The 27,992-nt window shown below is 44.2% G+C and overlaps 1 protein-coding gene across 5 annotated transcripts in view; it reads right to left on the bottom strand.

Moving 5' to 3' along the window:
- Positions 1–1,580: 1,580 nt before the first annotated feature.
- The window catches only part of CYFIP2 (cytoplasmic FMR1 interacting protein 2), a gene marked incomplete at its 5' end in the record, with an annotated part of 114,207 nt that continues 87,795 nt past the window's right edge, over positions 1,581–27,992 (bottom strand). For all 5 annotated transcript variants that reach the window (XM_082651299.1, XM_082651300.1, XM_082651302.1 and 2 more), the window contains 5 exons: positions 1,581–4,520; positions 6,770–6,917; positions 8,470–8,708; positions 14,219–14,313; positions 14,769–14,841. In XM_082651299.1, the coding sequence (XP_082507425.1) occupies positions 4,353–4,520; positions 6,770–6,917; positions 8,470–8,708; positions 14,219–14,313; positions 14,769–14,841 (723 nt within the window). In that variant the 3' untranslated portion in view covers positions 1,581–4,352. The remainder of the gene's footprint in view (positions 4,521–6,769; positions 6,918–8,469; positions 8,709–14,218; positions 14,314–14,768; positions 14,842–27,992) is intronic.

The following is a 27,992-nucleotide window of genomic DNA, read 5'->3' as shown; positions in this document are numbered from 1 at the left end:
AAAGTAGACAAATGGGACCTAATTAAACTTATAAGTTTTTGCACAGCAAAGGAAATCATCGACAAAACAAAAAGACAACGTACTGAATGGGAGAAGATATATGCAAATGATACGACTCATAAGGGGTTAATATCCAACACACCTAAACAGCTCATACAACTCAACATCAAAAAAACAAACAACCCAATTAAAAAATGGGCAGAAGAACTGAACAGACATTTTTCCAAAGAGGACATGCCGATGGCCAACAGGCACATGAAGAGATGCTCAATATCGCTAATCATCAGGGAAATGCAAATCAAAGCCACAATGAGCTATCACCTCACACCTGTCAGAATGGTTATCATCAAAAAGAACACAAATAACATGTTGGCAAGGATGTGGAGAGAAGGGAACCCTCCTATGCTGTTGGTGGAAATGTAAATTGGTGCAGCCAATAAGGAAAACAGTATGGAGTTTCCTTAAAAAACTAAAAATAGAGTTACCATATGATCCAGCAATCCCACTTCTGGGCATATATCCGGAAAAGACAAAAACTCTAATTCGAAAAGACACATGCACCCCAATGTTCACAGCAGCACTATTTATAATCGCCAAGACATGGAAGCAACCTAAATGTCCATCAACAGATGAATGGATAAAAAAGATATTATATGTGTGTGTGTATATATATTGGGTTGGCCAAAAAGTTCGTTTGGGTTTTTCACATGATCTGATGGAAAAACCCGAATGAACTTTTTGGCCAACCTTACGCTCACCACCCCCCGCCCCCACACACAAAATGGAATATTACTCAACCGTAAAAAGAACAAAATAGTGCAATTTGCAGCAACATGGATGAACCAAGATATTTTCATACTAAGTGAAGTCAGACAGAGAAAGACAAATATCATATGATTTCACTTATATGTGAAATCTAAAAAAAAGATACAAATGAACTTATTTACAAAACAGAAACAGACTCATAGACATAGAAAACAAATTTATGATTACCAATGTGGGGAGGGAGGAAGGAATAAATTAGGAGTTTGGGATTAACAGATACACACTACCATATATAAAACAGAAAAATAACGAACACCTGTATAGCACAGGGAACTATATTCAATACCTTGTAACACTCTATAATGGAAAAGAATCTGAAAAAGGATATATATGTATAACTGAATCACTTTGCTGTACACCTAAAACTAACACATTGTAAATCAACTACACTTCAATTAAAAAAAATAGAAAACAAATAACAACAACAACAACAAAAAACCCAAAAAACAAAACTAGGGATATAGTTTGTAGAGTTACACTGTCAGACTATGAATCCCCTAGGCTCAGGCACCATCTCCGATATCTTGCCCAGTGCAAGTCAATTTGTAAAGATTTAATTCCTCCAGTGAGAAAGGAAAACAAGCCATTAGTTTAGGGCGCAATGTGCTTTGTCTTCTTTATCTTTATCTTCCTCCATTCTCTTTCAGGTTGTATCCTTAGTCATCAGTTTTCATGTGGCCTTCCACAGATCAACGACGACTAGAATATGACCCAGAATCAAGACAAGATGCTCATTTCGCTAGTTTGGAAGCAGTTTTAATGGAGATGGAAATGTTTATCAACTCAACACAGGTACCCCAAAATACAAAGCAAAATATCATCTTCAGCTGCATAGCAAATATGATTTAAGAATTTAACATCATTATTTGATCACAAGCGTAAATATAAGTCACCATAAATAAATGTAAATTCATTGTACAAAAATCCCCAACAACTCTTAATACAAATATGGTACATTTGACAGTTTCTGAAACAGAATTTATTTTAACCTTTTAAAACCTAAGTTTTTATTTTTCCTGGTTCTTAGATACACAAAAAATCAAAAGTGGGGGTGGGCAGTAACACCAGGAAGGAAAGAATTATTAAACCCTTTCGGTGTTCGTAAATCGATGCTGCTGGTGAGCCAGGGAAATGAACCGTCTCTCCTAAAGGTGAAGACCTCAATTTACTGGGATCAAATCTCTTGAGGATAATAGGATTCTACCCAGAGGGTCAAATTCAGGGCTATGGATGCAGGGTGGGAGGGGTGAACTGTTGAAATAGCAATCTCATCCAACCGGTGATCCAAATCTCCGCAAAGCAATGGTCAAGGATTTAGAATGATCTCCAGGACTTAATAGCCAGACTTAATCTGAGAGAGTGAGCCAGCTACTGTTCCCAGACAGGAGTGAAGACTCGGAAGGCTCTGGAGCTTAGAAATTTTATGTGGGTTTTGAAGGTGAGTTTTACCTGGTGGTTCTCCCATGTCGTGTAATGCCTCACTTTTGCCTTTGGGATACATCTATGGTCATCAAGAAGAAAAAAATGAGAAATCAGAATAGGAAGTGGCAGCTCCAGACAGGAGGATCTGACAGCTTCCACCCTGACTCACTTTCCTTCCCAACAAATATTTTCTTTCATGGCTCAGAGGGAGCTCAAAGCCCAAGGGTAGCAGTGCAGGGGGCCTCTACAGCAGTGGTCCTCAGACTTTCATGTGCAACAGAACAATCCAGCTTGTGGCAAGTGCAGATTTCTTGACCCTGCTCCCAGAGCTGTAGAATCAATGGGTGTGAGATGGGGCCCAGGAATCTGCATTAAACGTGCTAATCTCAGGAGGTCCTGATGTATGTGGCCTTTGGACCATACTTTGGCGAGCCCCACCTCTCCTCCCTGGTGAGCATGAGTGGGTAACACAAACCTCTTGCTATGGACATTTCTTTGCTCTTGCCATGGGGTTGAAGTGGGCCATCTGGTTAATGGCAACCATTTCCATTCATCTGCCCTGAGGGAGGAGATCATTACTGTTCTATTTTCTCTCTTTCTTTTCCTTCCTGGGCCGGGGGAGAAATATCCAATGTCTCACTTTATATGTTCTTACAAGCTCAGGGTCACAGATTCCCTTTGATGATGAGGTGCTCTGCAATGAGAAATTCACTTCCCAAAGGCTTCCATCCTTCTAAACAGTCTCCCCATGCTTGGTAGGAGATTCTGCAGGGAATTTTGGTTCAGGGAAAAGGAAGTAGACACGTCCCTTTGAGATATACCCCATACCTCAAAATCTAAGTTAAGGAACATCAAGGAAGTTGACAGCCAAAGATAAAATGTCTCCGGAATCTTTCAGCTTCTAGGACAACAAAAGTCCTGATTCACTAGAACAGGATTCCTCTTTGGGGTATATTTTGGTATTAAAAGCTCGTTGACAAGTATTATTTATATTCCTTACCTCCTTGACCCCAAGATGTTTCTGGCTTCTATTAAAATAACCCTTTAATATTTTCTTTCTTGTGACAGTTTTCCTTGATGAGAGATTCTGTGCCAAGAAGTGGCCCCTAATTTGGTCGCTGGCTAATGCTGTGGGCAGTGCATGCCTGGCCTGTTCAAAGCTGTAGCCCCAGTGTCCATTACCCTGTGCAACTTGGTGCTCACTAAGCATTTGCTCAATGAATAAAGGACCCTCTCACCATCAAGCAGATGAGGTGGTCTAATAGCTTTCTGTTTTGAACTATGGAATCCCTGGCTGTGTTCTTAAATACTGCTTCTACATAGCAGTTCTGACCATCTTCTTACCCCAATTCTACTCACCCATTCCAGTTGTGAATGCATTTCTGAATTCTCTCTAGGAGTGCCCTGAGAGGGGAGTCAGAATGTGGTTTTGGGAGTCCATGGAAGGTCAAAGGCAACACCACAACACCATCTACCATGGTACCAATACCAGGAACCTCGTCTCCCATTCACCATGGCTCTCAGCGCCTGGTCCAGGAGTATTCTTGGTGGTAGAATCCCTGGCGTCCAGAGCAGAAGAAGATGCCATCTTGGGAAGTGGAGGGAGGGAACCAGAGGAGGTGAAGATGCTAGGAAGTGGAAGCATGGCCAGGCTGACATCTTGGGGCATCACCACACTCTTTTCTCCATCTCTAAGACTTCAGTCCTGGGGTGGCACGTGGGCATTGGGTTGGAGGTCTCCATCTGAGGAGGAGGTCTTGGGAAGCAACCACAGATGTAGGGGACCACGAGATGGAGAAAGGGTAAAACTAGGGCTCTTAACACAGCTGAGGGAAAAAAAAGTAAAAAAGAAAAAAGCATACACTGCCCTGTTTCTTTTCTTTTCTTTTTTTTTTTTCCATTTACACTATGGAGAAACCACCATGGAGATGTTGTGGGAGAGCATGCACAGGCCCAGCCCTCAGGAGGTGCAGATGTGTTTGGGGAGGTTCTTGTTTCCTTCCAGGTCCATCCCACACACTGTCCAGTCAGACCCTGTTGCAGGCTGGTTGTGGCTTTCTCTCTCCTGCTTCTCCTCCAGGTCGAGGGTTTGCAGGACCTTCCGCCTAGCAGGTGGTGGCCAGGGACTGGTGGATGGGTGGTTGGAAGCAGCGCACATGCTCCACAGTGGAACTGTCCGTCTCCACGGACTTCATGTACTTATTCAGGATGGCAAAAACCTCATTGTTCAAGATCTGGTACTTCCTGATCCTGTCTGCCATCTTCTTCAGGGGCTGTAGAAGGACAGGGACGTGCAGGTTAGGGATGGGAGGAGGGGACAGAGAAATCAAGAGAAAGGGAAGAATTCAGTTGAGGGTGGGGTCCAGGGTCCTGATGCTTCAATGATCATGCCACTCTCTTGCTTAAAGGCCTTCTATGGGTGCCCAGAGCTTGACAGTGAAATGTGAACTTGACCATAAAACGCTTTGAGTTTCAAAACTTACCACAAAGCTGCAGTAATCAAAACATGTGGTTCTAGCATGAAGACAGACAAATGGACCAATGAAACAGACAGCCCAGATATAAACCCTTTCATATATGGTCAAATGATTTCTGACAAGGGTGCCCACAACATTCAATGGAAAAAGAATGGTCTTCTCAATAGACGGTGCTGGGAAAACTGGATATCCACACACAGAAGAAGTTGGATTCTTACTTTACACCATATACAAAACATTAGCTCAAAATGGATTAAAGACCTAAACATGAGAGTGAAAACTTTAAAACTCTTAGAAGAAAACAGAGGAAAAGCGTTACGACATTGAGTTTGGCAATGATTTCTTGGATATGACACCAAAGCACAGGTAATAAATAATAAATTGGAATACATCAAAATTAAAAACTTATTTGCATTAAAGGACACTATCAACAGAGTGAAAAGGTGACCCAAAGAATGAAAGAAAACATTTTCAAATCATATATCTGATAAGGGATTAATACCCAGAATATAGAAAGAACACCTGCAATTAAATAACAGCAAAACAAACAAACAAAAAAAAACAAGCCAAATGACCCAACTAAAAAGTGAGCAAAACACTTGAATAGACATTCCTCCAAAGAAGATAAACACATAGCCAATAAGCACATGAAAAGATGCTAATATCACTAATTGCTAAGGAAATGTGAATCAAAACCACAATGAGATACCACTTCACACACATTAAAATGGCTATTTCCAAAGATACACAGAAAATAACAAGTGCTGGGGAAGATACAGAGAAATTGGAACTCCTGTGCATTGCTGGTGGGAATGTAAAATGGTGTGGTCACTATGGAAAACAGTATGGTGGTCCTCAAAACATTAAAATCAGAATTACCACATGATCCAGCAATTCCAATTTTAGGTATATACCCCAAAGCAATGAAAGCAGGGTCTTGAACAGTTATTTGTACACTCATGATCACAGCAGCACGATTCACAACAGCCAAAATGCGGGAGCAACTCAAGCGTCCATCGACAGACGAATGGATAAACAAAATGCGGTGTATACGTACAATGGAATATTATTCAGCCTTTAAAGGAAGGAAATACTGACATGCTACAACAGGGTGAGCCTTAAACACATTATGCCGAGTGAGAATTCCACTTATACGAAGTACCTCTAGAGCAGTCAAACTCACAGAGAAAGAAAGTGGAAGGGTGGTTACCAGAGGCTGAGGGGAGGGAGAATGGCGAGTTACTGTTTCCTAGGCACAGAGTTTCAGCTGGGGAAGATGAAAAGTTCTGAAGATGGAGGTGGTGATGGAGTAACAAGGTGAGTGAATTTAATGCAGTAAACAGTTAAAGATAGCTAAAACAGCAAATTTTATGTAACGTATGTTCTACCTCAAAGCAAACAAAAAACCTTTGAGGTGGCTCCTGCCTCTTTCTCCTCTCAGCAGGTCCTGCAGACCCACCCTCTGTTCCAGCCATACATCTTCATGCCTCTGTGCCTTTGCTCTAGCTGTTCCCTCTGCCTAGAACATTCTCCCCATCCCGCACCCCATTTTCTGCCTGGCTATTTGCAGCGGGTCATTCTGGACTTTGCCCAAGCATCGCCTCTAGGGGGAGCCTTCTGAGGCCCCTGCCCAGCCCCTCAGCCTGCTTTAGACAGCCCTTCTTGATGCTCCCGCAGCAGCCTTGCCTACCCGACACACGACAGCGGCGCTCATCCCATCCCCGTGGCTGCACAACTTTCGTGTTCAGTCAGAGTTTGTGCAGATGACGAAGCAGCATTAGCAGAGTCTGACTGGCACAGGGAAGGTGTGTTTCAGGTCTGCAGGCTGGCCCTGCCCTGCGGGGTGACGTGATTCATCCCAGTGGGTTACGAGCCAGTGACTCACGGCTTCTTACGAGAAGGTCACCAGCTGCTGAATGTCTCCGTACCTACCTGCTGCGGTGTGGGGAGCTGGCCTCCATAAGCAGCTCCCCCTCCTCTGCCGATGAAAGACCTGCTGGTCAGGCCTGGCCCCCACTCCCAGGACCCAGCCACGAGCTGCTTACCACATTCTTAATGATTTCATCCTTCCCGTCCTGCCTCTGTACTTTCAGCAGGTGGTAGCAGAAGTCGAACAGGTCGAAGCGACGCTGCTGGCCCAGCAGGACGATGATGGAGCAGCCAGCCCAGTTCAGGCCATCTCCGAAACACTGCCTGGGAGTGGGAGAGGAAGCAGCTGGAGTGAGAAGCAGGAGGCAGAGGGGGAAGGGACTCTCATCTTGGACCAGCAGTACAGCTAGTGAGCTGGCTCACCTCTGGGCCAATTCTCTTAATCTGTAGAAGGGGTACAAGGGAAGCTGTGAGTGTAGACTCATTTGTTCCTGGGACTGTGGTTATATTATAAGCCCTGCTAGCCATAAAGAGGTGTCAGTCTGTCACCCCACTAATGTAAGAAAAATCAGCTTTGAAGAAGACAAATTTGCAAGAAAAAAAATCCAACCAGTCTTTGAGATTTATGTAGCCAGTTAGAATTCTGATGAAGCTCTGTCTTGGCTCTGGAAAGGAACCAGAGAACACCTGGGAGGGGAAGGGTGGTTTCAAACCAGGAGACCAGCTGGCCAGTGTAGGTGGAGAGGGCAGGGACTGGGGGTGGGGGAGGGACACGATGGGGCATGAACAGACGCTGCTGGTGTGCAGGGCTGCCAGTCCTCTTGGGTCTGGTGAAGCCCAGCCTGCACGCCCCCAACTCTCAACAGCCACCTGGGCAATCTGGGAGGCCGTGGGGCATCTCTTGGCTGGATCGCTCGCCCCTGAATGCAGCGCAGCCCACTGGGAAGTTTTCCCAGCTTCCCCACCGCTGTCGCGGAAAGTGCAGCTGCTCTGGAAACAGCCTTCCCGTCCCACTCCCAGCACCACTCTCTCGGGGAGGCCTCTCTGGCCCCTGTGCGTGTTTCCTCCAGAGCTCCTGGCTCCTGGAGGGCAGGCCTTGTCTGCCCTCTTCACCACTCTGCTCTTGCTGTGTAGCTGGGTGAGTGACGGGAGAATGGGGCTCTGCTTCTGTCTTCTCTGAGAACAGGACTGGGTTCCTCTCAAAGGCACCCCTGCTTTTTAGGAGCAGAGGCCTCATGAGCAAGGTGGGGCCCACCTTCTGCCAGGGGAGCCTGTCTCTGTTCTACGACCCCTGGAGCTCTGCTGGGGTGGGCGGTGAGATCTTAATACCAAGCCCTCGCCAGAGCTCCCCCCCCCCGCCGCCCCTTCCATAGGCCCAGCTTCTAGTCCCGTGAAGACAGGCCCTGAGAGGTCCAAGGCCCCGATGTGCACACACTCCATGTCTGTCTTCAACCACTTGGAGCCTTCCCTGTGGGGTCCCCTTCTCCCCTCTAAGAGCTGAATCCTAAGCAGTGTTCCAGCTCAGCTGTCGTCTGTGAATTAAATTCCTATAATCCACTTGTCTCTCTTCATGGGCATCTGTTGTCCTTCCTGCCCTCGCTGCCAAGGGACCTCATTCGATGCACCTTATATCTATTTTCTAGTCTTCTCTTGGCCCTGTCAACCCCACATACCAGGAACTGTCTACTTTTGCTCTGCACAGATGCATGTCCGGCACCTAGAACCCTGATCGACATACAGCATGTGCTCAACAAACCGTTGTTGGACAACCTCGCCCCTGCCCTCCTTTCTGGCTGACCTCTGGCTGCCCGATGGCTCTTCGGGTGGGGGATGAGCAGGTTGGAGGGGCGACCCCACCTTCCCTGGGGCTACTCACTCAGCTGTGAACTCGTTGGTCCCCACGGGGATGCAGTAGACGAACTGCATGGCACTCCACAGCCGGTGGAACTCCACGCACTCGTCGACGTGCATGACGCCGTTGGTGGGCGGGGGGCCCCGCCAGATGGGGTCCTGCAGGTAGCTCCGGATGCGGGTCAGGATGACCTCGAACATGGACAGGCCGCAGCACAGCCGCTCCTTGGTCAGGAGGTCGCCCTCCCGAGCGATGGCGATTTGCTGGGAACGGGAGAGTACATACACCTGCCAGTCACACCTCAGACCCCATTTTCTACCTCTCACCCGATATTCCCAAACCCCAGAGCTGGCTGCATCTGTAATTCATTCACCAGAACTGAGGTCTTGCCCAGAGCAGGGCACTAACTTTATAAACCTGAGTTCAATCGCAGGGGGAAGTCTTGGGGTAAGTAAAATCGAGGAGCCATTGCTAGAGGAATAGTATAAAAAAATTTCAATCCACCTATATAATGAAATGCTAGGTAGCCTTTGAAAAGACTGAGATGATGCTACTACTAGTACTATTGCTACTACTGTACTGTTACGACTACTAGCACACACTCACTGTGTGTGTAATACACCAGGCCCTGTTCTATGCATTCGTTAAGTACTTACCTTATTTACTCCTTACATAAACCCCATGAAGAAGATGCCATTATTATCCCCATTTTATTGAAGAAGAAACTGAGGTTCAGAGAGGCAGTCAGTGAGTGGAAAAGTTGGGATTTGAATCCTAGTAGTCTAGAGCTGTGGATTAAATTGTTAAGTGAATAGAGCAAGTTGCAGAAGAGGACGTGTACTACAATCCTATTAAAAGACATCAGTAACACAATCCCACAGACAGACACACAAAACTGTACGCATGTATGTGTGTGGGGGGGTGAGAGTGTAAAACATTCTAGAAGGATTAACATCAGTTGTGGGAACAGATGGGTTTGGAGAAGCAGGTGGGGTTTTCACTTTTTACTATAAATACTTCTGTACAGTTGAATGTGCTACAATAAGCATATGTTACTCTTAAAAATTTGTCGCTGATTTTACAGGTTATTCCTCCCATTACAAGTTCTCTGACCACTGTTAACAATCTTCCTTAATAATTTAAACTGGCTTCTCATATGGCATCTGGTTAGTACATCTCTAATAATCAGCCAGCTAGACTAGTACTTCAAAACACATTACCGTCTGCAGGAGCAGAAAATATCTAGGGGTAGAGGTCTCAAAGCCATGTGCAAGGATAACAGATATTAACATCTAAGGTCCAAGTACAATCTCCAAATCTAGGGACAAAGCTTAAGAGGGCCGGCTTCAGAGACAGAGAGGTTCACAGGGCACTCCTGGGATCAGTTCCCCAGAGGGCGGGCCCGCCCGAGAGCTCAGTGTACAGTGTGGCTGGGTGGAGTCTGCCTGCCTGCTCCCTGCACGCTCCCCACACCCTACAGCCCCTAGAAAGAGGGCGGCCTCAATTAAATTAATCCATGAAGGGAAGTAAATCAGGAAACACCAGCGCTGGAGCCCTTTAGGAATGTGGGTCAGGAGTGTAGCTGTCATGACAGCTATAAACTGAAAGAAGTCTAGGACGAAAAACGTGAATTGGGGAAGAAGAGCTTACGACCTGTGTTTCGAACACAAGAGGGAACCCTGATTCACGGTGACTCATCTTGATTCTGGTGGCAGAGAAAGATCGCTCCAGCGCAGAGAAGCTGCCACAGTTAGCTAGAAATACTTATTTTCAAAAACCCTGACCCCAGTGCTTGACTCTGTTCTCACCAGGCAACTCCCTGTGGTAGTATCTGGACCCTGACAGGGCTCTCCACTTTAGAAAGAGAGTGCCTGGTACAGCGAAGATGCTCAGTAAATAAAGAACCCACGTCTGTTCTCGAGTCATGATTATTCTCCTTCAGAAATTAATACAGAGAGTTCTGGCTTACTAGTTAACCTGTGCATTTAGTTAGTCTGTATCAGTCCTCAGGGCCTGACAACTGTGGGAGGACCTAAAGAATTAGCAACAGGGTTTATAAACCTGCAGACAGATTTTGAACTCTAATGACCCCCCGTCAACCAGAGCCAACCAAAGGGCCTTGACTGAAATGGTTAGGGGCTTTGCCCCTTTCCTGAAAAACTGTTTACCTTTATGGGTTTTCCTATGAGCTACAAGAGTAAAATCTGGAAAAAAAATTGTAAAAATGTTATAAGAAAATAAAAATCTCCCATAAATCCCATCACCCACAGATGAGCTTTCTTAAAATACTTATGTATGATTTATTTGTGTTTATGTATGTGAGCGTGTATATGTATCTATTTTAACACAGTTTGGGTCACACTATCTACATTGTTTTTTTCTCTTAAGATATTGGTACTAAAAAAAAATTTCCTTTAGTATATTCAGTAATATGGTTTTTTAATGGCTACATAAAATGGCCATTGACATACGTCATTTATTTAGTTCTCTATTCCTGTTGGTTATTTTAAATTGCTCGCAAGTTTTCATCATTATAGACAACTCCTAAGTAATTATCCTTATATATTACACTTTTTGAGCTTCTCTCTGGTTATCTTCTTAGGATAAAATCCTAGAACTGTTCAGTCAAAGAGTATAAGCAGTTTTAAAAGGCTTTTGTTACATAGTGACAAATTAGTCCCAAGAAAAGCTGAACCACTGTACACCTGTCTGTGTCAAGTCTGTTCCTTGTGCCTTTAGCAGTTACTTCATTATCATGAAGAAAAGTTCTTAGCCAACTTGCGAAATGAAGAGCTATATCCTTCTCTTTCACGTTTCATTGATCACTGGTAAAGCGGAACACTTTTTCTCCTGTTTGTTGGCATTTATATTTCTTAGGCTGTGAGTTTTCTTTCATGCCCTTTTTCTTTCTTTTTGCTTTTAATTATTTATTTATTTATTTTTGGCTGCATTGGGTCTTCGTTGCTGCACGTGGGCTTTCTCTAGTTGCGGTGAGCGGGGGCTACTCTTCGTTGCGGTGCGTGGGCTTCTCATTGTGGTGGCTTCTCTTGTTGCAGAGCACGGGCTCTAGGCACTCAGGCTTCAGTAGCTGTGGCACGCGGACTCAGTAGTTGTGGCTTGCGGGCTCTAGAGCGCTGGGTCAGTAGTTGCGGCACGTGGGCTTAGTTGCTCCATGGCATATGGTATCTTCCTGGACCAGGGCTCAAACCCGTGTCCCCTGCACTAGCAGGCGTATTCTTAACCACCGCGCCACCAGGGAAGCCCTCTTTTTTCTTTTGATATGAGTGTCCTTCTAATCTGAAAAAGTGCACTAAAGATTGTTTGTTGCAGATACCCTCAATCTGTGACTTTGTGTTTCATTCATACATATATATATATATATATATATATATATATATACACACACACTATGTGTGTATGTTTAACATAAATTTTAGCCATTTCTGTTCCACTCAGTGGGGAATTTTTTTCTCTCTCTTTCTGCCATTCTTTTCTGAGTTAACAAGGGTATAGAAAAAGCATCTGTGAAATCATGTGGAAACATATTTCTGCATGGAGTACTTTGATTACATTTAGGTTAGTTTGGAGAAAAATATCTCCATGCTCGCTCTTTCCTTTCTGTTTTTTAGAAGCTTTTTACTTATTTGTTTATCACAGTGATTGTGAAAGGCAGCTCAGCTAAAAAGACAAAACAGCTATTCGCCCATTTTATAGATGGGAAAACAAAGACCAAGATATTAAATGTCTAGCACTAGATTATACAACAATTCAGGGGTAAAGCTGGAAAGAGGAGTCCTTCAACTCCCTGACAGAACATTAATTCATGATAGCACTGGGCAACAAACCAGGTCACCTCAATTTTTCCTAGAAACAAATACAAGCAATGCAATACAGTTAAACTCTCCCAACATTAAACATGTAGCAGAATTTCCCTGTCACCGACCTAGAAGTTATGTGAGTTCCCTGAACCCCAGCAAGCTTGGACGTTAATATTTTAAAAATGTTTCTCTGGTCTACAGGAGGACTAAGTTTTGGACTATTTCTTAAGGGCTGGGAGACTTATAAAACTGGCATTTCCTCTCCAGCAGAATGTCTAGGCTTTTGTTTGTTAAACATCAGCATTTGACAAATTGAGATTTCTATCAGTCCCAAGGAAACAGTGTTCATCAGAACAGGGAAGGAATTCACAGACTTCTAAGTGGAAACACATGCCGAAGCCTGGGTGTGAGAGGCCAGATTCTTGTAGGATGACACCAACAGTGGAGGAGACACATTTATATGTCGCTGGCTTGGGGGATTTCTCCCTAGAAGGCAATCTTTAGAGGATCTCCTGTGTTCAGCCCCGGAAGGCCAAAAAAGAAAATGTGCATATTTCACAGTATCTACATTCTCTCTGTGGTGACGAAAGAACCCAAATGTCACTAAATGTTTAGTCACTGTTTTCAGTAGGAGGTGGGTGGCCTGCAGGGGGTGTGGCTGGGGCTGCTCATCAGTGTGACACCTGGGCAGATGGGGCCCTGTCATGGGTTCCAACACTTGCCACGTTTTGCGAGAGAAGAGGCCGCCTTCCGCCCTCTGCGGAGGATGAGAATTCTTCTGATTCATGAGCTTTTGTGATGATAGGAGAGAGGACCTTAGGGATGCTAGTCCAAGAGCGGATCTGAATCCTAAACCTTTTCAACAGTCGGTTTTGGGTTTTGTGGAACAGAACAAGCCATACTGGCTTGTCTCGCTGCAGTGCCCTGTCTTCTCTTCTTCCTGAATTCCTACCCTGATCCGTGCCCTGCCCCACCACCAAATGCTTGATTCAACTTGAATCAACTTGAAAGGAGACAGCACATGCTGTTTGTTTCATCCCTTTCCCCCTCCAAAGTGTCTTCTTTCCTGACTGCCTGCACGGTTTGTGAGTTCTCCAAAGGCAGGGGTCCTGTTTAACTCATCTCCATGTTCAGGTTTGTAAAAATGAGTTTTAATTACAGATTTAACACCTGAGCTCATTCACCTTCAAAAATATTAGAACATTACAGATAAAGCTGCCTTCTTTGATCTCCCCACCCATCTCTGTCCCTTTCATCTTTCTTCAGAGGTTGCCACCATTATGAACTGGGTGTTTTTCATTCCCTAGGAAAAGTTTTACTTAATATGGTTTTTTGATATGTGTTTAAAAAAATACAAATAGCATCACACTCCATGACCTGTAGTGCAACTTGCTTTATTCACCTAACCATGTGTTTATGGTCTGTCCACACTGATGCATCTAGATCTGATTTTTTTCTTTTCATTATTATGTAGCAGGTATTCATCATTTGAATGATTTTACCACATTTTATTTAGTCAACACTCTACTGATTGACATTTAGGTTGTTTCCAGTTTTTTGCTTTAACAAACAATGCCGTGGTAAACATCTTGTGTTCCTGTAAGAGTTTTTTTTTAGCAAAGATACCCAGAGATGAACTGCCGGTTCACAGGGCGTACGGTTCTAATTCTGAGAGATAACTCAGCAGAATTCTTAATACCTAACGGGGAGTGACAGATACTTGTCTGACTTCCTTCTTTCTTGGCAGGATAGATGATACTGGGTGCAGGCCTGAGAGTCAGCAAAACTCATTCGAGACCTGCCCTTGCCACTAACAGGCTGTGTGCTGTTAGACTTTCTGTTTCTCTCTCTGGGCCTCAGTTTCCCCATCTGTACAATGAGGAGGTTGGACCAAATGCTCTCTCTCCCTCTAAAGTTCCTTTTGGTTCTCCGAGTCCATGACAGGAGGATCGTACCTGAGGGGTCCCCAGCCGCTCTATCAGAGGGACCAGGTGAAGTGGCGCGTACTTGGCTTCCAGGCGTTTCATCCGGACCTCCAAACGCTCCCCCTCTGCAAAAGGAACAGTAGGCAGAAAATGAGATCCAGGGCACACCGGGGGAAATGGGGAAGGAAGAGCTCTCAGAGGACCTGGTGACGTATTTGTATTCCAGCACTTGGATGGAGCGTGTAGAACTGTTTTCCCTGGTTCTGGCAAGTGTGATCAGGACTCACTACAAGGAAAATGTTCTATTATCTGTGCCCAACAGTGGAATCATCTACCTCATGGGGTGGTGAGTTCCCCATCACTTGAAGGATTTAGACCAACCAAGCTAGACAGCAACTTACTAGGGATGTTCTAGAAGGACCAAGGCCTGGAGCATTATTTCCAATTCTGTGACTGCCCAATAGCTGTCCAAAGCTCTCACCTTCTCCATTTCTGACTGCACATCTGAGTTTATTGGGATTAAGTGAGCATGAGGTGCAAATTCAGACTGGCCATTCAGCTGCTGTCAGTGGTTTCTTACCTTTGATGTAGACTCTAGGCAAGATGTTTTGGAAGGGTGCAGCATGGAGCAAATCACAGACTTCCTCCTGAGACTGAAAACAGAGAAGGAGGGAAAGAAAGAGAAAACCAGTTTTATTTTAAACCAGAAAGAATTTTCATTACTAAAAGCTTGAACACTGGAGTCAGCCAGACCTGGGTTCAAATCCTAACACTTCTACTTAACTAGCTGTGGGATCTTAAGCACGTTGCTTAACCTCTCTGAGCCTATTCATTTATCTGCAAAATGAGGATGAGAACAGTACCTATTTTAATGGGTTACTGTGAGGATGAAGTGAGAGAACGTATAGCCTCATAGCACAGACCCTGGACATAATGAGTGTGCAGTACATTTTCATTACAATCTTATAAGGAATTTGTTGAAAGAATTCAAAGTGGCAGTGGGATCAAATAGAGATGATGGACCCAGACTATGTTCATCTGGCTGGCTGTGAGGCCTATGGGCTCAAAGCAGGTAGCTAGACCAATCCTCCAATCCAGTAATACAGGATGCCTCTGTGTGAAGGCCTGGGTCTGGTTGCTTTTCTCCACCCCAGACTCCAACTGGTGAGGGAAGAGGGACTAGGACCCAGACAGGCTTTGATGGGGACTCTTTATGCATAAAAGTAAAGGCTAAAAGCAAACGTGTACTACAAAGCCTGGAGGAGAAAGTTTGGGGGAGGACAGGCCTGGAAGATATGGTCAAATGGGCTTACTGTACCAGGACCAGCTCATGATCACTGGATTTCAGTGACGGGGAAGGGGACCTACACGAGCCACCCTCCACGGGTCTTGGTTTCTCTTCTTTAAACTGTGTGGGGATCTGGATTAGGTAAGATCCAGCCTTCATTCAACTCTGATATTCTTGGCTTCTAAAGAATCTTGAGAAAATCAGGATTGTGAGGGCCCTTAGCTGCCTTAACCAGGCATGGGTAGAACATGGCCATCCTGGAAATCTAGCAGGCCAGCTGCTCAAGAAAGAAACCCCTAAACTCCCTCAGTCTTTGAAGTGAGGATGACAGAAGGAGGACAACTGAACTCTCCAGAGAGACCTGCTTGATCTGACTGTCATTCTCAGTTTCTTAGCCAGAGGGGAAATTTCCTCACTTTCTTAATTAATCTGTTCCTCCCCAAACCAGTAAATTAAGTAACTTGGTCTTTACTGCTATGTCTAAGCTTAGATCCTCTGATTCATCATATAATCTGAAAACTTGCCTATTGATTATTCAGGCTACTCTTCATTCATTAACACGGTGAATTACATGGATTGATTTTTTTTTTAATTTTTTAAATTTATTTTTGGCTGCGTTGGGTCTTCATTGCTGCACGTGGGCTTGCTCTAGTTGCGGCGAGCAGGGGCTACTCTTCGTTGTGGTGTGCAGGATTCTCATTGCCGTGGCTTCTCTTGTTGTGCAACACAGGCTCTAGGCACGCGGGCTTCAGTAGTTGTGGTGCGCTGGCTCAGTAGTGTGGCACACAGCCTTAGTTGCTCCGCGGCATGTGGGATCTTCCCGGACCAGGGCTCGAACCTGTGTCCCCTGCACTGGCAGGTGGATTCTTAATCACTGCACCACCAGGGAAGTCCCTATATGGATTGATTTTTGAATGATGAACCAGCGTTGCATTCTTGGGGTAAACTTCACTTGGTTGTGATGCATTATCCTCCTTATGTATTGGTGGATTTTATTTGCTAATATTTTTTGGGGGATTTTTACTCTATATCCATTAGAGACACTGATTTGGAGTTTTCAAGTGTCGTCGGTGTTCGTATTAGGGGGTAATGCCGAACTCATAAGTTGGAAAGAGTTCTATTTTTTCTATTTTCTGGAATTGTTATTATTTCTTCCTTAAATTTTTGGTATTCTATTTTCTGGAATTTCTATATTCTGGAATTGTTATTATTTCTTCCTTAAATTTTTGGTAGAATTCACAAGTGAAACCAGCTGTATCTGGAGTCTTCTTTGTTGGAAGTCTTTTTTTTTTTTTTTTTTTTTAACTAGGTATACAATTTCTTTAGCACATATAGTACTGTTCAAGTTATCGATTTTTTTTTTAAGTGAGTTTTGGGGTTTTCTGTGACTCAAAGACTTGATTCCTTTCATCTAAGTTTAATTTATGGGCTTAGGGTTGCTTGTAGTGTGCCTTTATTATCCTTGTGATGTCTGTGAGATCTATAGTGATATCCCTGTTTCATACCTGATACTGGTAATTTGTGTCTTCTCTTTTTTTTTCTTGGTCTGGCTAGAGGTTTATGAATTTTATCGATTTTTTTCCCCAAAGAATCAGCTTTTAGTTTCATTTATATTTCCCTATAGTGTTTCTGCTTTCAATGTTGCTGATTTCTGTTCTTATCTTTATTATGTCCATTCTTCTGATTGCTTTGGGTTTAATTTGCTTTTCTTTCTCCAGTTTCTTATGGTGGAAGCCTAGACTACTGATTGAACACCTTACTCTTTGTTAATATACCATAACATTTAGGCTATACTTCGATACCTCTAGTAATCAAGAGCTCAGTACTTCTGGAGGCAGCCCAACCCATTTTTGAACAATTCTAATGGTTAGAAAGTTTTAAACCAAGGCAGCCTCCCAGTAGTTTCCATTCAAGATCCTTGTTCAGCTCTTTAGAGTATTACTGAATGTGTTTTTCTAGCCAGATTCTTCAGCTACCCTTCCATCTTTCTCCTCCTTTCAGGGCCGAGCACCTTACAGGAGCTTTCTACCTCTCTCTCCGTTTCCCAGTCTTCACTTCCCTTCACAGCAAACAAAAATATCACGCCCAGCTATAACACGCCATGGCAATGGTTATGACAAAGATTACTGAAGGCTGCTCTGTCACCAAGTTCAATGGATACCTTTCAGTCCTCGTACTATGGCATCTCTAATGTATTAGGCGCTGTCTTCCCTCAGTTACTATGACAATGAGTTCTGTGGTTTCCATTATTTTGATTTCTCCTTTTTAGATTCTTTTGCAGGTTTGGCTTCTAACCACCCTTTAAATGTTGGTTTTCTCCAAGGTCCCTCTTTCTTTTTTTCTCCTCACTTCATTTTACCTACTTTGTCTCACCTACTCCCATGTCTACAAGCACTGCCTTTGATTCACCAGCTCTGTATTTCCAGCCAGGCTTCTCTTTCAAGCTCAAGACTTGGATATCTACCTCCTTACTGCATATTTCCACTGGATATTCCACAGCTCCACATTTCTAAAGCTGACCTTCTTCTCCCCTTCTTATCTGAGGTTCCTTTGCTCCCAGAATGGCACAATAATCTCCTCACCTGCCCAAGTCTAAAACCCGGGGTTCATTTTTCGTCTCTCTTCCTCACGTCCCATGACCAGTAAGTCCTCATGTCTTGGATTCTCTCCACATTTCTCCACGTTGACCACAACACTATGAGCTCCTTAAGGGTAGGGATGCCGCCTCTATTTTTACCTTTTATCCCCAGTGCCTAGGACATGATAGTCTCTCAATAATTATTTATTAATGAATGAATATTTGTTATTTCACGTTTCTTAGATGAATAAATGAATTTTTTTATCCACATGACTATCCTCCATATATGAGAATACTATTACATCCATTCATCCAACATTTATTGAGTACCAGGCATTGTTCTAGGCTTTGCAGATATGATGTTGAACGAGATCGCTGTACTCATGTAAATTACATTGTAGTTGAGAGAGATAAAAACAAGTAAAACACACCAGAAAATTTCAGATAGCGGTAAGACACAATAGGGTACCAGGCTAGAGTAACTGGGAGTGGGGAAGGGACTACTTCAGAGAGCGTGGTTAGGAGAAACCTTTTTGAGGGGGTAGCTATTTAAGTAGAGAACAGAATAAAGAAGGAGCCAGCCATGCAGATAGGAGGTGAGTGCAATGGTGCTGAGGCAGAGAGTAAGCTGGAGTATAGTGACGCAGGTAGTCATAGTACAGTCTTAGTTCCTAACAGAAGGGAGGGACCAGATCATGCGAGGTCTCATAGTATGGTATGAAGTCTGGAATTTAAGTGCAGTGAGGAACTACACAAGTATTCCAAGAAGAGGATTGGTACACATAGCCCTACTGCCAAGTTTTCTTATCTTTCTTGTTTACTTTTCTTCCAAAATTTTCAGTTGCACCTAGAAATGTCTTCTTACTAGGAAAGTTGCCCCCTTGCATGAATATCAACTTTCTATTTTGTTAATAAAACTGACCTTAGAAGCCACCTTAGGGGATGGAGAAAGGGGAAGAAGGTTCTGGGCCCCCTACAACAAGACCAATGTTGTTGCTTTATTCATTTTACACGATGAGCTTCCACTTCAGATTTCCTTGGGGGAGACAGGAGTGTTCCATTTAGCCCCCCTCTGCACCCTGCGCCTCCCACTCGAGTTTGCAACCTGCAGGACCAGAGGTTCTTTGGGGGTGCTTCCTGTTGGCATGCTTCCTGTGTATTCTCTACCTTGTAATGCCATTTGTTACTGAAGGTTAAGAAAGAGAAGGATGTGGTTTCCTCATAGAGGTGGGAAAGCATTTGCCTGGAAGGTCCCCAAGGATGAGCTATGTGGCCATTTGCATGATGAGGTGTCTATATACCCTGCAACGCCTTTTGTGGAAGGTGCTTGTTTGGCATTCATGAGCTGAGGCCATGGCGGCTGATAAAAATGTGCAGTTCAGAGCACACAAAAAGCCTGTGTCAGGGATCTGAACAGACTTCTCTGTGGGCACGCAGGCTAATGCACACCACCTTCTCATCCAACCTCTATCCTAAAGGATGGCATCTGGCCTTCCACTCTGCTAGGAACCCACCCAGCCCCTAGACTGTGAAGGCCACCTAGAGTGGGTTTCTTCCCCACTCCCTGCCAGCTCTTTCTGCTCCAGCCACAACAGCTTTCTGTTACTTGAATTCACCGTCTGCATATTCATCACTGAATTTCTGCCTTCTCTCTGGAATGCTCCCTAACCTATCTCTCCCACCCCGCCTCCTTTGCTTAGTAAATTCCCACTTTTTTTTTAAAATTAATTTATTTATTTTTGGCTGCATTGAGTCTTCGTTGCTGCACGCGGGCTTTTCTCTAGTTGCGGAGAGCGGGGGCTACTCTTTATTGTGGTGTGCGGTCTTCTCATTGCAGTGGCTTCTCTTGTTGCGGAGCACGGGCTTTAGGCGCACAGGCTTCAGTAATTGTGGCACGCGGGCTTCAGTAGTTGTGGCGCACGGGCTTAGTTGCTCCATGGCATGTGGGATCTTCCTGGACCAGGGCTTGAACCCATGTCCCCTGCATTAGCAGGCGGATTCTTAACCACTGCACCACCGAAGTCCTCCCACTCTTCTTTCAGATCTCAATTCAAGCATCATTCCTTCCAGGGAAACTTCCTGGACCACTGCAATACCTCCCTGTCCATGCGGTTCCTTTGTTATATGTCCTCAAAGAACCAAGCTCTTTTCCTTTCAGCATTTGAACTCAATTTGTATTATACATGCCCACATGTGACTATTTGATTAATATCTACCTCTCCCTACTGGAATGTAACCTTCAGGAAGGCAGGGACAATGATTATTTTTGACCATATTTTACTCACAAGAGTAAGCACAGTGCCTGGCAGATAGCAAATGCTCAATAAGTATGTGGAATAAAAGTTGAAAGTCTGTGGCACATAAGGGAATTTTGACTTAGGACAGAATCCTTCCTATTTTCGGTTTTCTTATGTAGGCATAGATGTTTCCCCTTATCAATAAAGGAAGTATTTTCTCTTCAATGTACTGATTACCCTGTATGAACACTATGTGAAGTATTTCTAGTAAATGCTCCATAAAGCTGGATTTTCAGGTGTCTTTTCATTTTCTATTCCTCTCCCTCTTCCTTCCTGTTTTTTCCTACTTGTATGTATTTACTACATTTTCTACATTAAATATATATTACTTCAAAAAATTAATCTGGGAAAAAAATCTGAAAGTAATTCTTCTTAACTTTAAAGTAAGGAGCTTTTGGGGTCTTGATGCTGGAATCAGAGGGAAGGAAACAAAATCCTTGGTCATGACACTTGGCCCAGCAAGGAACAATATTTGCATAGGATTAATAACATGAAAAATACTGTTGTCTTTTTTCTCTTTTTTTTTTAGGCTACACTTAAGGAACAAATCACAGATGCAGAACAAAATACAAATGTTACAAAAAATACAGCTGTGCCAGTATAAAGGTAAAAGGGTAGCTGACAGGAGGTCGGAGGTAAAAGTCTAGGAGTGGAAACTAGGACTGTTAATTTCGAGTCAAAATACTAAATAATGTTACTGAAAGAAGCAACAGAGGTGTAAGTAGATTATCTCTGATTACAAGGGAAAACAACAGAAGTAATAGAACGTAACATAATCAAATACTGAGAGGAAGAGAGGGAACAGATGTAAATGAGCTAAAAGTCTTATCTTTCCAACTAGGGAGAAAATAAGTATTGTTTAAAGTTGCTCATGAAGAAATAGAGGTTAGCCTCATATTACGAAGCGTTATGGAGATAACAACTAAAAGAACTAGAAACAGAAAGGATTAAAGCAGGTTGCCCTGGGGATTGAGATGCAGGCGGGGAGACGCCCGGCGGAGGCAAGAATGATCTTTTTCACCATAAGCTCATCTGTACTATTTGATTTATCGTGTGCAATTAAGAACAGTTTAAATGAAACAAAATGAAGAGGCTGGATTAAATGGTCAGTAAGGGTCCCTCCCCTAGACTCTGTGCCAGGTGCTTTGTACCCGTTGCCTGCTTCACAGCTCTGAGCACCCTGTGACATAGGTCTTACAATTCCCATCCTACCTGTGAGGACGCTGAGACTCTTGGAGAGATGGAGTGTCCCAACCAGGTCCACACAGTGATAAGGAAGCAGCAGGGCTGACACCGAGACCCAGGGCCACCTCACTTCCACACCCACTGCCTTCCCATAGTCACCTATGCAGCCAAAGCCTTGGGAAGCTTGAAATATACCCCCCGCCCCCATTATATATACACTTTATGAAAAACACATTCACTTATTAAAAATAGAGACAGGAGGAAATTACTTTAAAATCTCACTACATGTGAAACGTTTTAGCCTCACTCCTGTCTGATAGGATCACATCATTTGTTGCTTTATTTACTAGGCTTTTGGTCCTATCAACTAACATTCTTTAAACTGAAAAATTGTGACATACATATGCAGTTTGAAGAAGAAAGAAAAGAGTCTTGTGCCATCTTCTAGCTGAAAAACAGGCAATTACTGAAACCTCTGCTCCCCAAACTCCAGAGGTAATTTCTATCCTGAATTTGTGTAGACAATTTCTTCACAAGCAACTAATTTTTGAAGTTCTACTGGTGTGATTGCAAGGTAAATAACCAGACCGCTCATGTGGTCAACCTATCCCTATAAATTCCTTCTTCCTCAACCCTCCCAAACCACATCATTCTTGTCCATCCTGCAAAGCCCCATTCGAGATTCACCTTCTAGGACTCTTCCAAGACCCTTCAGTCTACAGTAGTTTTCTTTTAAAAAACTGATCAGAGCCCTTATTCATTCAGGTCCCTCACCAAGCCGGTTGAGCTCTCTAATCCAGCCCCAGCCCAGGGTGCTTCATCCCATGCAAACACTGATCAAGAGTCTTTTTGGAGGGACTAGCCATACTCAGGACCTGCATTTTACCTGCTATGAAAGGCCAATAAGAGGAATATAGAGAACGTGGGTATAATACTATGTAGAGACCAAACAAGGACGTCCCAAATTCTCAACACTTTCATTCTGACTAGGATATAGCCGGAGCAGAAATTAAGCCATTCATTTATTCATTCAGCAAACAGTACGCATCTGTTATACCAAGTCTCTCTGCAAGGTGCTGGAGATACAGCAGTAAGTGAGGCAGACCTAATGCATGGTCCTTACCAAGATGAGGAGGAAAACAGGCAAAATGGGTAGTTCTAGTTAAGTGTTACAATTGGGGTACTACAGAAATATATAATAGGGGTAATCAATCCAGACTTCTGGGGAGAATGATAGGGAAGACTTTCTGGAGAAGGAAATGCTAAGCTGAGACCTGAACAAGGGCTAAGTGTTGGACAGGTGAGGGTGAACAGCACCTGTGAAAGCAGGAGGGACCACAGTGGGTGAGTGGGTGACAGCTGAATAAGACTGAAGCTTTCAGTGCTGAGGGAAGGTGGCATGAGGTGAGGAAGGAGGCGTGAACAGGAGGCAATAGCAGGATCTTGTAAGCCTTGCGCAGGTGTTTGGACGCTATCCTGATGGTTTTAATCAGGGAAGTGGCATGATCACACCTGCAGTTTCACCTTTTGGCTACAAGAGAGAAAGCACTGGGGGAGGGCAAAAGGGGTGTTGGAATAGGCCAAGCGAGAGTTCGCAGGGCCTGAAGCAGTGGCAAAGGAGACAGAGAGCTGGGAGCAGATATCAAAGACCCAACTACAGACTGGATACGACAGCAGAGGGAGGGAAAGGACACCCATGCTGAGCTGTTCACAGGGTCAGAAGACACAGTGAGTTTGCAGGCAGGAGGAAGCTGAGATCAGATCCTGGCAAGGTGAATTTCTGTGGACATTCAAGAGAAGATGTCTAAAAGGCAACGAGACATAAGGCCTAGGGCCCCCCAGGGTCCACAGAGTGGATCTGAACTTGGGAATCGTCAGCACGAGGATGGAAACTGACTCCAGGAAAAAGGAATACACAAGTGCAAGGGTAGATGTGAGTAGGTGCTTCTCCAGGTGACCAGACCTTTCCAGATATTTCAATTCCTCTGACTCTATGAGACCAAAAAAAGACAAGGTGCAAAGTGGTACCTGAGATGAAGGGGAGACTGATAAATTCTGGGCACGTCCATGTCTACCCATACACACCTGAACAGGGGTGGCAGGCCACCTTTCCAGCCAGGTGTGAGGCAGAATGCTACCCCTATGCACTTGATGCTCCCTCTTCCTTCCTTCCCTCAGCTCACCAAACATCCACTGAGTGCTTACTGTTTTCTGACTGGAGTGGGGCCTGGATGCTGCAGGAAACATGATGACAGATAAGACTGGAAAAACTAGATTTTAATGAAGTTTATAATATAGTAGGGGAAGAGGGTTAAAGATACCTGTGACTGGGAAATAAACGGAATCACTAGGTGCAAAAGAAGTCTGCAACCAAGGGCTCTAGAGACTTGTAGGAGGGAGAAATAACACCAGGTGTCTTGCAGAGAACAGGCATTCGATAAAGTGTGTGCTGAACATGAGAACTGGGGGGAATGAGGTACTGATGGCCCTGAGATGGGCCTGGGAGGATGGGCAGGAAATGTGCAATCACAGACAGAGGGAAGATAAGATCGGAGATGAGATGGCTGGTGTGTAGAGAGCAGGAAATCATTTGCTCAGCGGGCGAGTAACAGAGGGGTGGGCTGACGGAGCTGCAGGCAGTCAGACCCCTCAGCTTTAGGCGACTTCCAGGGAAGGCGAGTCAAAGCATCCTTGCTGGGCTGTGGGAAGAGGAGGGAGGGGTCTCTGGTAACCTCATTTCACACAAAGGCTCTGGGAAGTAGGGACCTAGCCCCAGCATTTTGGGGCTGTAGAAACTAAGGCTCAGGGATTCAATCATTTCCCCAGAGGCTCACAGCTGTCAAGCACGGAGGTAAGACCTGAATCCAGGATTTCTGAGTCCAAAGATATACCCTTTCCAGGAGAGTACCTGGGAATCGACCTGAAATTGGGCTGAGGGAGCCTGATGTAACACACCCTGGCCTTCCTCTCTGCCTCTTGATGCCTTTTTGGTCTTATTCTGTGTCATCGTCCCTAGACTCAGCAAAACAATTTCTTTAAGTATGAGGCACTGCATATTCTTTTGGATATAGGCAGGGTATACGGTAATACTTATCTAATAAAGAAACGTGTGATAAGCTGTAGCTGAGACCTCTCAGAATTCTCTTGCTGATCTAGGTCTGGCTGACCTGCACTGGGGCTATAGGACAATCATCTTTTCTAAAACCAACCTTACCCTGTTCTTTCATCCTGCTCTGCTGAATGGACATAGGTCTTTCTTGAGAGGGACAAAAGCACGAGGACTTCCCTGTGCCTGTACCAAGTCTCAAGTTGGGTATGCTGATTTAAAAACTCTAAGTGACCAGTTAGAACCTGCTGGGTGGAAGATGTCCTCATCATCTGAGTTCCCCTTACTCGTCATGAAGCCCAGCGGACTGTGCCACCCAGAACACCTCTTCAGAACCACTGGACTGCACACCTCAAATGCTGGGTGTTGGGAGGGAGAGGCTGGGCCTGCCATACGGCCAATGCAACAGCAAAGGCCCCAGGGAACTATGTTCATTGCAAATCACTGGAATGTGAAATTAGCAAATTCATGGACTGGGAAAAACATGGAATTAAGTCTGAGTTTTAATTGGAACAAAGACCCCCAGTCTTCCTTCCATCTTACTGCCCTGAAACGGAAACAGCTGACTGGTTAATAATACCTCGTTAGCGTCCTATGTCTTGCCATATTGCCTTGCTATATGGACTGTACATCTGACCAAGAGGAAGTGGGTACTTTAGTTGCCTCCCAGATACCAAAGTAGGACAAACTCCAGTGCTAGAACGTCAGGACAATGAAGCAGTCTCCAGGGGTCTCAGACCACTCTTTTTTTTTTGGGAGATAAGGATTTGTTTATTTTTTGGGGGGAGATAAGGATTTATTTTTTTTGGGGGGGGAATCTCTAGCAGAGATGACAAAAAAGTATCACCCAAGGCTGCTGTGAATGGTTTATGCAGATAGTGTATTGTTCAAGGGTATCCCATCCTAGGGGGTGCCAAACATATCGTAGACATCAGAGATCGATTGTTTATAATGATTTTCCAGCAGATGTATTTTGTTCCATAAAAACATCAATATATTATGAAAATAATCAAAAGAAGGAGGTAGAAGATCTTGAGAAAGGATGATTTGCCTGAAGGCAACATATGTGCTAATGATGGCCCCGGGGTCATCTCACGTACCAACCATGACCAAGAGGCAGTGGCTGCTTCTGGAGAGGATTCTGACATCATACTTGGGCTCAGCAGGATGGATTATTAATATCTGCTTTGGGTATAATAGGGGCAATGGCACTCAAGCTACAAATTTGTTATCCCTGACTTCTAAGGTCCATCAACAACAACAACATTTTAATCACTTTACATGTGTTATTTGACTTGACATTTGTCATTTTCTTCTGGAAATGCACCCCATACTTAATTCACCCTCTAGGAAAAGACTATCCTTTGAAAAACTATTAATTTAGTGGACACAGCTTTTTTTCCCAGATATACTGAGATCATTGACATATAATATTGCCTAAGTTTAAGGTGTATGACGTGATGATTGATGCCCGTACATACTGCTAAATGACTGCCGCGATAGGTTAGTTGATACATTCTTCACCTCACACAGCTGCCATCTTTGTTCTTATTGTTGCGGTGAGAACATTTAAGATTTACTCTCTTAGCATCTTTCAAGTATATAATACAGTGCTGTTAAGTACAGTCACTGTGCAATGTGTTAGCTATATTTTTAAAACTGTCACTCTAGCCCCTTTCTTTCTGGCTATTTTTGAAAAAATAGAAGATGCAGATACATTTTTGTTTATAAAAGGAAAAATGTATAACCCCATCATCCAGGGGTCATCACTGATAACCTTTTGGGGTTTATCCTACCAGGTTTTTCCATGCATAAAACATTTAAGCATATATTTTAAATAAGAATGGAATATAAAATATTCTTCTTCTGTAATCTATTTCTATCACTTAGTGTATACTATCAATATCTCACCAAGCACAGTACAGAGTTTCTACTTCAGTGTTTTCCTTTGGTTTGTTTTTGTTTTTGCCTGGAGGTCTTTTAGTTCCCCCACACCTTTTCCTGAGTGATCTTCCTACTCCTCAAAACTATTTGACGGACTTCCCTGGTGGCGCAGTGGTTAAGAATCCGCCTGCTAGTGCAGGGGACATGGGTTCCAGCCCTGGTCCGGGAGGATCCCACGTGCCGCGGAGCAACTAAGCCCTTGCACCACAACTACTGAGCCTGCGCTCTAGAGTCCGTGAGCCACAACTACTGAGCCCGTGAGCCATAACTACTGAAGCCCGCGCGCCTAGAGCCCGTGCTCCGCAATGAGAAGCCACTGCAATGAGAAGACTGTGCACCACAACGGAGAGTAGCTTCCCACTTGCCACAACTAGAGAAAGCCCGCACGCAGCAATGAAGACCCAATGCAGCCAAATATAAATAAATAAAATAAATAAAAATTTAAAACACAATTATTTGATAAATGAATACCCACCAATGAACTGGCTTGCACAGCATTATCTTTCTCCCAAACAGTCTCAGCAGACTTTGTATTTTAGCGGGGCTTCTAAAGATCAGATAATATTTCAAATCGACAAATTAAGTCTCTAATAGGAGAATTTCATGTAGTGTGATAGAAAGCAGAAGAGATGCTTTTGTTTTGGGGGTGCTCTTGGTGCCCCTTGAATTATAATGCCAAGGGGGTAAATGTGAGCAAGCACTAGGGTAGAAGCCAAGGATAGTAAGATTCAGCCTTGGTCCTGGTGCAGATCTTCAGGGTACCGTGGATTCCTGATCTCTAGCCTGACCTTCAAAGTCGGCCGTGTGCTTGATGTGGTTGGAGCGTGCAGCGAGGGAGAGAGTGCTAATAGAAGATGAAGTCGGAGGAGAAGGTACAGCGGAATAATCTGGGCCTCACAGGCCAAAGCTGGGAGTTAGAATTTTAAGTACAATGACAGCAGAAATTAACAAAAGATTATACATCAACTATACTTGAATGAAATAAATTAAAAGAAAAGATTTTTAAGTACAGTGAGAGGCCACCTGTCAGTTTTAAGCTGGAGAGTTGCATGATCTGATTCACAATGGTACGAAGATCTTTTTTGCTGCTACATGGGCAAATCAGCTGTCTTTTATCCCCTAATGCTTTACCTACTAGTAAATTCCACCCAGAGCAAGAATGGAAAGGCAGTGACCCTCAGAGAAGCTCGATGGAAACATGTCTCTTAAGTTGAGCACAGGGAGAAGGCATTACTGTTTTCTTTTCTCTCAAAGACCTAGAAGCAGAGGGAAAGTCTCCCTACCACGGGCCCCTGGGAGGAGGGCAGCCGACAGTGGTGTCCTGCGTGCTCTCCCAGCAGTGCTCAGAAACCCGAGTGGCCTCCTTCTAATTTGGGCTGGCCAGCTTCCCCAGCTTTGGCTTTCTG

This window comes from Grampus griseus (genome assembly GCF_964374135.1).
Source record: "Grampus griseus genome assembly, chromosome: 3".
Classification (NCBI taxonomy): Eukaryota; Metazoa; Chordata; class Mammalia; order Artiodactyla; family Delphinidae; genus Grampus; species Grampus griseus.
The sequence above is the reverse complement of the archived record's forward strand: the minus strand, read 5'-3'. Positions and strand labels throughout refer to the sequence as shown.